An 11,167-nucleotide genomic window follows, 5' to 3' on the forward strand; every position below is an offset into this window, starting at 1 on the left:
CCCCCCCTATACCGAAGTGCCCTCTAATAAATTTATAGATGTATGTATTTAAAAATGCAAACAAAAATCTAATAACGTGATAATAAACCGTGATAGATTTTCTGTGCGTACCTACCTAGATTTTTTTATTCTTTATATCGGTAAAAAAAACTATATAAACATAAAAACTCCACAACTTTTTTTAAAATTTAATGTTCTACATAATTGGTATCAATAAAATTTTCATGAAATTCCACTGGAAATGAGGTATTTATAAAAAACCAAACCTAGTCGCGCAAAAAACTTGTTTTTTCAAAAATATACGCACCTTTACGACTTTGTACCTCTCGGTACATATTAGAGATAGAAGAAATTTGTTGTTACAAAAGTTGTAGGTTATTTTATGTTCTATTATACTTGATAAAATATTATACCTGAAATTTTCATTGGAAATGAGATGTTTGGGAAAAACTAGATTTTGGCCCGATTTCGGCCAGTTTTTTCAAAATGGCGGCGCGAGCACAGGTGCGCCAAGGTCGGAAACTCAGATTTTACATCAGGGGATCAGTTTATATAACATTTAAAAAAATTGGGACTACCGGAATTACTTCGATCGCGACCCCCTTTTTGGCGCTAATTGCACTGGCCTATAAAAGTATTACCAATCTATCCCAGGTAAACCTTCAGCAGTGAAAGCATAAATAAACCACTTACTAGATCGATATCTTCAGGCATTTTGTAGGAAACAAATTGGTCCTTAAAATCCATAGATATGCCAATACATATATAGACAGTACAATTCTCATTCCGAGCCTACTTATTATACTATTTCATTTGTGTCAAGCAACTAGCCTATAATGATATAATAACAGAACCCGAAAATTAATGTTGAAATTTGATGAATTGTTAAAATTCTTCGAAACAACCCGTCCTTATGTTCAGTATCGTAAAAAGTCAGGTAAAATTCTACAAGTCGTTAAAACATACAGGGCCTCACTAAAAAATGTGTTTTGTATTTTACACAACTGATAATCCATTAATGTGCTAAATGGTTGCTTAGCAGTTATGTTTTTTTTTTTTTTTACATTATCACCACACACCCTGAGGAAAATCGAGGAAAGGAAAGAGTGAACATGGGTCTTGAAGAGACTTGTAGGAGGGAGGAAACACATAGGCCGGAAAATCATTCCACGCTGAGCTGTTGAACTCAAGAATGAATCGTATAAATGACTGATTCTCATGTGACAAATGTCAACCGTGTGCACGTTTGGCGTTTTTCCCAACTGTGCACCGGTGCCGAAGGGATCAATGACCCTAGTTTCTTGGAGCATCTTCCATTATGATACCGGTAGAACGAGGACAGCATACCCACCTTACACCTGTGCTCTAAAGATTGCAATCTGTTTGTGATGGGGAAATCTATCAAACGGACCACTCGTTTCTGCACTGAGTCAAGAGATAAAATATAAAACAGGTTTATTAGAATGGAGGAAAATATATTATAATGAGTAATATACATAATAATATATCATGTTGAATATATATGTACCTACTTTCATAATAAGATTTAAGCATTTTAAAATATAAAAATCATGTTGTGCAGATGACTTCCTTCTTAACCATGCCCATCTGCCGCACCGGAGGGGGGAAAACAATCCCCCAAACGAGAGTTTTATGCGATATCCATTTTATGTTTTTTACATCACATACTCTATATTTAGGAAATCCTAGAAAAAAAATCTTATGGAACAGTTACAGCATATAAGGACCAAATCTGTATAAACTAAATATTGACTCATTCCGTTGTTCCTTTCGCCCATAATAACGCATTTAAAAAAAATTATCAAGTTACTATTTTTTAAGATACCAATTTTTTTATTGATACAATAACATAATGTATTTTCAAATATAATTTGATGATGATAATAATTAATTTAAAAAATATCTGTTGAATTCTTATGAAATTATTCCCCCCTCCCCAACCCCCATCACCACTACTTTTTTTAAATTCCTCGTGACAAACAAGTTGCGAGTTCTGTTGTAAAAAATGCATTTTGTTGAAAAGGACAACAATAATGTAATGTATGTGAGTTACGCTCGATTTCATTTACCATTTTGCAATAAATTCTTAATAATTCGACTACTGGGCGATGTCCGGTTAATATCCGGTTGTTACTGGAAAAGGCGAAAGGAATTTTAACCGCTTCATGCTTATAAACAAGTCGCGCTCGCGCGCTTAATGCGTTCCAATTTCTGCTAGCCCGAGTGACGCTCGCCGGTTTCGACTTGCAGCGTTCTATTTTTAGCTAACACGAGTAACGAAAATACGGCTTTTAATGCACTCCGGAAGATTCTTCTTCTTCTTCTTCAATGGCGCTACAGCCCATTTCGAGCCTTGGCCTCCTTTAACATGAGCCTCCACCGCCCTCTGTCCTCGGCCGTCGTCTTCCAATCTGCAACATGTAGTAGTCCTCTGGCATCTTTCCTGACATCGTCCTCCCATCTCAGCCTAGGTCTGCCCGCCTTTCGTTTGCCTCCCGGGTGTCCTGTTAGAACCTTCTTTGGCACACGTGTGCTTGGCATTCGGTGCACATGTCCGGCCCATCTTAGTCTTTGGAGCCGTAAATGAGTAGAGAGTCTGGGAGCTTGGTAGATGTCATATAGCTCCTTATTGTGGCGGATTCTCCATGCCTCTCCCTCTCGCACCGCTCCTAAGATTCTTCGAAGTACCTTTCTTTCGAAGGTGTCTAGCCGTTCCGCAGACTTTGCTGTCAGTGTTCCCGCCTCACATCCATAGGGAAGATTAGCTCCATGAATAACCTTTCGGAATACCGGAAATGGGCAAGGGATTGTAAGAGAGTTCTAAATAGAGCTAAGAGCGACCACGACCAGAGAATTGCGAAAAAGCTGGCTGACTGCCCCACTGGTAGCCGTGCTTTCTGGTCACTCGCTAGCTCGATCGGAAGAAATTTCTGCAGAACCACTTTCCCACCTCTGACCAAGCCTGATGGTCGGCTGGCTAACTCGGCCCGCGAGAAAGCTGAATTATTAGGCAAAATTTTCGCGGAAAACTCAACTCTTCAAGATAACGGAGAGATTCCCCCTTCCATTCCGGACTGCGGTTTTCAAATGGAGGAACCGAAGATCCGGAACAGAGAGGTTCTCCGAGTCTTGAACGAGCTGAAAGTCGACAAAGCCAGTGGGCCGGACGGAATACCTGCCTTGGTCCTCAAGAGGTGTTCTGCAGAAATAACTCCAGTGGTCGCGAAATTATTTAGGCTCTCTCTCAAAGGTGGAAAGGTGCCAGATCTTTGGAAAAAGGCAATCGTCCACCCAATCCCAAAAAAGGGGACCGCCCCATAGCCATCACTTCCATACTCTCAAAGGTATTAGAAAGGGTGGTTAACAACAAATTGCTCACATATACATCTCGAGAATAATCTAAGCGATCGGCAATATGGATTTCGTCGAAACCGATTGTGTGGCGATCTACTCTGATATGTGACGCATATTTGGGGGCGGTACATGGAGCGTTTTGGTGAAACTCAAACCGTTGGGTTGGATATCTCCAAAGCCTTTGACAGAGTCTGGCAGCGGGCGCTTATCGGGAAGTTACCATCGTATGGGATCCACCCAACCCTGCATAGTTGGATTGCGGACTTTCTGAGGGGAAGAACAATTCAAACATTGGTTGACGGCTCTTCTTCCTCACCGCACCAAATCAATGCGGGGGTGCCACAAGGATCTGTGCTGTCTCCGACGCTGTTTTTATTGCACATCAACGATCTCGTTGAATGTGCACCAATTCACTGCTACGCTGATGACAGCACCGTTCACGAGGGTTATCTTTTTGACAGGCCCCCTTCCACCCATGATGTCCGAACAGCTCGGGAAGTTTTGAAGCAAAAAATTGACCACCACCTCGAGATGGTTCGTGCCTGGGGTAAGGCCAACTTGGTCAGTTTCAACGTCTCAAAAACCCAAGCGTGTCTGATTTCGGCAAAGAGGGAGATCAATGACTGTCTGGTGCAATTTGATGGGAGCACTCTCCCCAATAAAGACTCCATTGAAATGCTTGGAGTTACTATATCAGACCGGCTCAAGTATCGGGGATCCATAGAAGCCCGAGTAAATCAGGCCTCCAAGAAGTTGGGAGTCTTGTACAGGGCTAGGAGATTCTTCAACAGTGACCAGCTGCTGACCCTGTACAAGTCTCAAGTCCGCCCAACTATTGAATGTGGGAGCCACCTTTGGGCTGGTGCCCCAAAATACTTAATAAACCTGCTTGAATCTGTGCAAAGGAGAGCGATCCGTCTGATTGACAATCCGTTGTTAACAGACCGATTGCCTTCTCTAATGCATAGACGCAATGTAGGCATGCTGTCTCTGTTCTACAGGTATTTCAATGGAGCCTGCTCCAAGGAGCTAGCAGCATTGATTCCTGATGCACGCGCGCGAAACTCGACGGATACGAGCTGAACACCCGTTCACGGTTGACGTTGGCTTCATGAGAACGGGCCGTTTTTACAACTCGTTTTTGTGTAAGTCGGCTCGTATGTGGAACGAGCTACCGGCATCTGTTTTTCCTCCCTCCTATAATCCGAGCCTCTTCAAGGCCCGCATTAACAAATCCCTTCCTACAGCCCCTACCTTATACCGCCTCACAACGCCGCCCAACCGGGTGGTGACATAGTTCCCCTGTCTGTACACTGCACAGGCAGGGACGCTCTTGTGAGGTGTCACATAAAAAAAAAAAAAAACGCTTGTGAAAGTTAGCGATGTATTTTACTCAGTTTGAATTTGCCTGCAGTTGAGATCGGTCGTGTTTTTGAGCTGCTGATTTCGTTCTTATTATATTTTAATTGAAAAATGTATAAACTTTGATAAAAAAACCTGATTTAAAAAAAAAAGCTTTTATTAAAAAACCCTAGCATTAAGTGGTTAAGATACACAATATATAGGGGACCGTAGTGACCCCCTTCGGGGGATACATATTTTTTAGCTTTAGATATGTAAAGGTTAAGTTTGTCTTTTCACCGCCTGCAGAGATAAGTATGTCAATTCTTATTCCTGTCTGATTCACCTTTAATTTGATTCAGTAAAAAAGTGTAATTAATTTTGTGACAGTATTTTATTTATTCTTTTCTCATACAAATATCGTAAACTTATTAATAAAATTGGTGAATTGAAGAAAAGTGTTTCATTTGATGTATTTTTCCATGAATTTTCTGTGGAATTCAGAACGAAGCGAATCGTTGATGAAGGTGTTGGCTTTCTTGTCTGGTTCGGATCGCGCGCAATTCTTGAAGACAACATCATCATCCCAACGTCTCTTCACCTGCAACAATTATATCCATTAGAAAAGTCTTATATCATTCTAGTCATTGGCGGGCGGCTCTTCTAAGGTCATTTGGTCAATGACCTTCCAAAAATGTGCTGCAATATTTTTGGAAGCTAATAATATAAAAAAAGGATTTAACAAATTACTCGATTATTAATTTAGTTTTTATTTGTGCAGATTTATAAGTTTTTTCTATTCGTTCCAGTGCCACCTAGCGTCCAAATTAGAAGCTATTGTATGTACCTACTGTGGATCACTTTAAATTTTGTCCCAAATCAATCTCCTTTCTTTCTCTTTGCTATAGAGACAAAAATGGTAAACAATATCATGTCTGACGTATGCTTAGTAGCTTTTGTGTGATAAACAATAGCCACCTTGAACTTGAATATTAGTTTGCGAAATTATGTTTATCATTGTTGACGTAATTTGCATTGAATAATTTAAAATGTCAAATTCTGTGGATATCGTATTGAAAGATATCGCAAACAATTCATTGAATCGTGACAAACATATTCAAATAAAGTGACAATTAGTTTATGTAGAGAAAAATAAAGAGGTTAAAAAAGATATTTTGAAATGAAAAATTATAATTTTTGTTAGTGGATTTGCGGAAGCAATAAAAAGAACGGTTCCATGATATTTCATCAAAATGACAATTCAACAAATTTTTAAAAAGTGATATAGCGTCATTAAAAGTGATGAAACAAAAACTAAGTTAAATAGTTACCTATGTGACATATTTAACCTAGTTTTTGTTTCAACACTTTTCATGACTTTATATCAATTTTTGTAGGTGTGTTGAATTGTCATTTTGATTATATACCCGGTAACCAAAATGAATGTATAGGTACTTTTGCTTTAATAGTTTACTTTTTAAATCTACTTATAAACAATGGACTGAGGATGGAGTTAGTGATTTAAAAAATTTCAGGAGGAAAAGATCTTTCAAAAGAAAAAAAAACATTAATTAGTTATATGTATTATATATTAGATAAATAATCAATTAAACAACATTGTACTACCGGCATAACATTTAATATTCTTGTTTTTCAATTGAGCTTCTACTTCTGGACTCCTAGAGCCAGCCGCCTCTGATTCTAGTTATGCATTTTAAAGTTCACTTCTGTTTGTTTATGGGCATTTTAGCCAAAATTTGTACATAGCGTTTTTGGCATGTCCCACGATTTTGATTTGATTTTTCATAGTTACGTATGAAAGTTATATATTATTTTAAACACACAAACTTATTCATTTACTTTATTTGGTCAGTTAAATACAACTGTGGAGCCTGTATATATTTTTAATTAATTATTTAGATCAAATTCAATGAAACAAAAGTCTGATTTAGAAATTAATTTAGGTGAATAAGATTAATTTTGTAATGTCTTGAATAGCTTACATAATATATTTTTGGAAAATATACAGTTTTAAGGTAAATTTGGACCAACATTAAAAAAAATCACGTTCAAGATTTCTGGTACTGAATCCGTTAGTTCCATTTTGTAACCATGTATATATATATTTATTTAACGCCCTTTTTAGAGGCTAGTACATGTAGTTCCCGTGAGCACTTAGGCCATAGGCCCATTGTGCTATCTCCCATTTTACCTCAATCCTTTAATAACAACAACCCAGTCCCTTTAATAAAGTTCACCATGTTGTTATTGGGTATGTGGCTATGTCTTTTGGTTCTACAATGTGTCTTCCCAGGTGTCTGAGCCTTGTTCCCAACAGAGCGGGACATTGGCACCAAAGGTGAATTGGAGTCTAATCATCTTCTTCACATTTCCTGCATCTGTTGGTGTTTTCCACTATCAACAATTATATTACTTGTACACAGTTTTTATTTTTTTATACACAACTGACCTGCCCCAGTAAAAATCTTTTATTATAAATAAATTTTACGATGAATTGAAGATGTCTACTGAAGAATCCATATTATTATCCTCCATTAGTATTCTGGGAAATGAGAAGTACATATTATGCAGTAACGGCCGTTGACCCAACATTTCGAATGATCAATCTCAGGGTCCGATCAGCCAAGTGATTTATTCAGTAACGTTCGATTCGCCTATTTCCAAACATCTTTACTGTTGATTACCTTAAGTGGCCATGCCCACTTTCATAGACAATAAAATGACATCAAAGTTACAACTTTCAATGCTAAATTAACATTGACGAATTCATTATTGTGTTTATTATTAATGCATATATTTTTTAAGTACTGTAATACGTAAACCGATATTTAATATTTAAGCGTATGAAATATGTTAAAAATAAAGTATTAGCTTGACTTTAATGCCACCGTGCCTTGGCCTCGCAAATATGTTTCACTCTGTTGACACTTTTTATAAGTAGTCATTTACTGAGGCAAGCTTAATCCAGTAGTTTGGTTTCCTTAAATTGGTTGATCACTCAGTTGTCACTTTCCGTTGGAAAGAGCATAGTTGTGCGTTTGAGCAGTGTTGAGCAAAAATTTCGGCTCAGCAGTTGATCAGTAGGATTGGGAAGAACGGCCGTTAGTCTCAGAATTTTTGCACTGAAAAAAAAATCTAGTAATCTAGTATTGGTGATAACTTAAAAATAAAACGCAAAAGTAATGTAATGAAAAGCATGATTATAAAAATCTCCACAAACTTTGGTGAAAATGCCCTTATAATATAATAAATGGTGCTGGTAAATTAGGTTATCAGCAAATGCTGTAGTAAGCAGCGGCAGTTTTATCTAAATTGCTTTTGTGCATTGAAATCCTATAAAAAAATATGACAAACTTGAAATATAATCATTTTACCACACTAACAGCATGTTATTTATTCATAGACATCCAAATTAATAGACTTGCCCTAACATGTTATCTGGGTATCATTTTACCACACTAACAGCATGTTATTTATTCATAGACATCCAAATTAATAGACTTGCCCTAACATGTTATCTGGGTATCATTTTACCACACTAACAGCATGTTATTTATTCATAGACATCCAAATTAATAGACTTGCCCTAACATGTTATCTGGGTATCATTTTACCACACTAACAGCATTTTATTTATTCATAGACATCCAAATTAATAGACTTGCCCTAACATGTTATCTGGGTATCATTTTACCACACTAACAGCATGTTATTTATTCATAGACATCCAAATTAATAGACTTGCCCTAACATGTTATCTGGGTATCATTTTACCACACTAACAGCATGTTATTTATTCATAGACATCCAAATTAATAGACTTGCCCTAACATGTTATCTGGGTATCATTTTACCACACTAACAGCATGTTATTTATTCATAGACATCCAAATTAATAGACTTGCCCTAACATGTTATCTGGGTATCATTTTAATGAGCTGGAGGCAAAACAAGTGACCAAATTTTTGGCATCAGGAGGTTTTAAGAATGCTTTGAATAAACTGACGTCAGTCGACATTGACTACCAAAGATCGCACATTGAAATAACCAGACCATAAAAAGATATACTGTAATCGCCTGGCATAGTGATGCTAAAATTGAGTGAGATGGGTAAATTATTATATTAATTTTGGAAACAAGCCCAAACTTTTGTTTACCCAATTTGGGATATGTATAATGTATGTAGTTAAGTTTTTTACACAGCCAGCAATTTTTATGCCATTGTAAAAAGGACTAGCAATTCGTAGGCAGATTTTATTTTTCAGGACTGAATGGTGATATTACAATGCGAGTTCCCTGTATACTCTCAGATTCATTTATCGACAAAAGAGGGACGGTCACGCCACCTCCCGCGCTCCCAGCAAGTCGGTTTGTTCCCCTTTCCCTGATTGGCTCGTCTATTAATCTTAATGTCTATGGTGCTATTCAAATTCCATGCTAAAAAATTCACCTGTCTGTATTTACTGCCCGAGAGCGAATTAGAAATGATTCCAATACATGCGTTTTAAAATATGGGACTTTCTGTTCTAAGAAATAGTTCAAACAAAACATACTAGTGGTGTTTCAGCGGTAAACCGTGAGAGTGTGCAAAGCAAAGGTATCCGTTAGCCGCACAAGTGTGGAGCGACCATGAGATTTGTTAACACCAAATTTGTGCGGATCAATAGATTTTTCTCTACCAAATCTCACTTTGGATCAAAAAACTCCTAAAAGAACCAGTTCCTCAGAAAAATAATATCGGGCGATCAAGTAAAAGCATAGTCACCGGGCCAGGAAACCTACTAATTGCCAGGAAATCACTAATTTGAACAGCTAATATTAATATTGAAAAAGGCTCAAATATGCATTGTGCAAATGCATAAATATTATAATCCTATGTCTAATAATTATAACCATTGTATTTGTAATAGTTACCCACTAAGTGAATTTTGTTCTATAAAGTCCTATGAGAGAAGAGATATACCTTCAGATCTGCTTTTGGAGCACTGGCGGTATAGTTTAGAAGTGGGTTTCCAGACAAAATGTTCTCCATCCTGATCCTCTCGTCTTCTTGACGCTTTTCTACTTCCTGTTAAATTAAAAGATAGGTTTTATAAACAGACATGTGAAAACATAGTGCATCGTCATATTTCCTAGGTCAAATAAAGTAAAGAAAACTCAACAACAAAATTACAGGTAGCCCGTCTGCCCACGGGCCGGTAAGCAATAGACACAAACTGAGTGCTGCAAGACCCTGCGCAGAAAAGTAAGTTCATCATAGTAAGATAATAGTTTGCAGTACAGCTCGGTGTAGAACTTTTCTGTGCAGGGTTTTACAGCATTTGGTTTACGTTGATGGCTTACCGACCCGTGGGACGACGAGCGTAGCCTCCTGTAATTCATACTCCGTTCTTGTTTTAAACGTTACTTCTTCAATCGTCTTTACTTCCGAGTATTAGTTAAGAACCAAAACTGCTTACATGGTAAGATGTACATACCTTTTTCTGTTGTTCAAGAGCCCTTTCTCTTTTGATACGATTGAGTTCGGCAAGAAGGGCAGCAGTGTCATCGTCTGAATCATCCGAATCTGAGGAATCACCTTCGATAGGGTCATCTGCATCAAGGCTGGCTGCTGGAACTTGGTCAATTTTAGGCCTCTTTATCAAACTCTCCACCTTTCGTCCGGTTGTCATTGGTTTTCCATCCTTCACACTCTCCCTTTCTTCAAGTTCCTTGCGGAAATCACGAGTGCGAAGTTCATCTGTGGTTCCTTGTCCTTGTTCTCTGAAATATAGATATGAATATTATGCACACGGCGTTGATAAAACAATATTAATATTAAGATCGTTATGGTCAAATACCTGAATTTGAGCTTGGTGTGTCCAGGTAGATCCCTGCTGGAATATTGTCTGGAGATAGCACTCAGATCTTTCTCACCACGGCCAGATCCACCTCTCGCAGGATCAAACGTTGGACGTGCGGCTGTGGTCATTTTGTGTGAAGTTCTGCCGCAATTTAATAAAAGGCAACAATTTTATGACGTTGGACTGTAACGTTTAGCTTCAAGACAAACTTCAAATAACTTTTACAGCGCGATGAGCGCGAGTATGGCAATCGGTAAACAAAACACAAACGTCACAAAAATACGCAATACGGACGAGGACTTTAAGCATAGATATTACGAGGAATACTAAACCCATAAATAAACCACTCCTAAACCACAGAAAAAAATAAACCAATCTAGAGATGGTCGATATTATTGTCCCGGCTACAAGGAGCCGGCTCCTTTGACAAATCTTGTGGTGACAAACATTATTTAGACGCGAGTGGTTTATTTATGATGGTGAAATTGACGGGCATTGATCGATGGTGATAGGTGTATTATTTTACAGGATATTTTGAGGTTATGTCAAAATGAATACAAATATAACAATTATATAGTCATCTGCTT

At 37.8% G+C, this 11,167-nt stretch overlaps 1 protein-coding gene across 1 annotated transcript; it reads right to left on the minus strand.

Annotated features, from left to right (window-relative positions):
- Positions 1-5,091: 5,091 nt before the first annotated feature.
- c12.1 (spliceosome-associated protein CWC15) lies at positions 5,092-10,899 on the minus strand. Its single transcript, XM_089635864.1, has 4 exons — positions 10,578-10,899; positions 10,215-10,500; positions 9,701-9,805; positions 5,092-5,317 (listed from the first exon to the last, which is right to left on the minus strand). The coding sequence occupies exons 1-4, from the start codon at positions 10,706-10,708 to the stop codon at positions 5,180-5,182; spliced, it is 660 nt and encodes a 219-aa protein (XP_089491990.1). The 5' UTR covers positions 10,709-10,899; the 3' UTR covers positions 5,092-5,179.
- Positions 10,900-11,167: the final 268 nt, after the last annotated feature.

Source organism: Hesperophylax consimilis, chromosome 9 (assembly GCF_061612785.1).
Source record: "Hesperophylax consimilis isolate HC1 chromosome 9, BYU_Hcon_1.0, whole genome shotgun sequence".
In the NCBI taxonomy this organism is placed as follows: domain Eukaryota; kingdom Metazoa; phylum Arthropoda; class Insecta; order Trichoptera; family Limnephilidae; genus Hesperophylax; species Hesperophylax consimilis.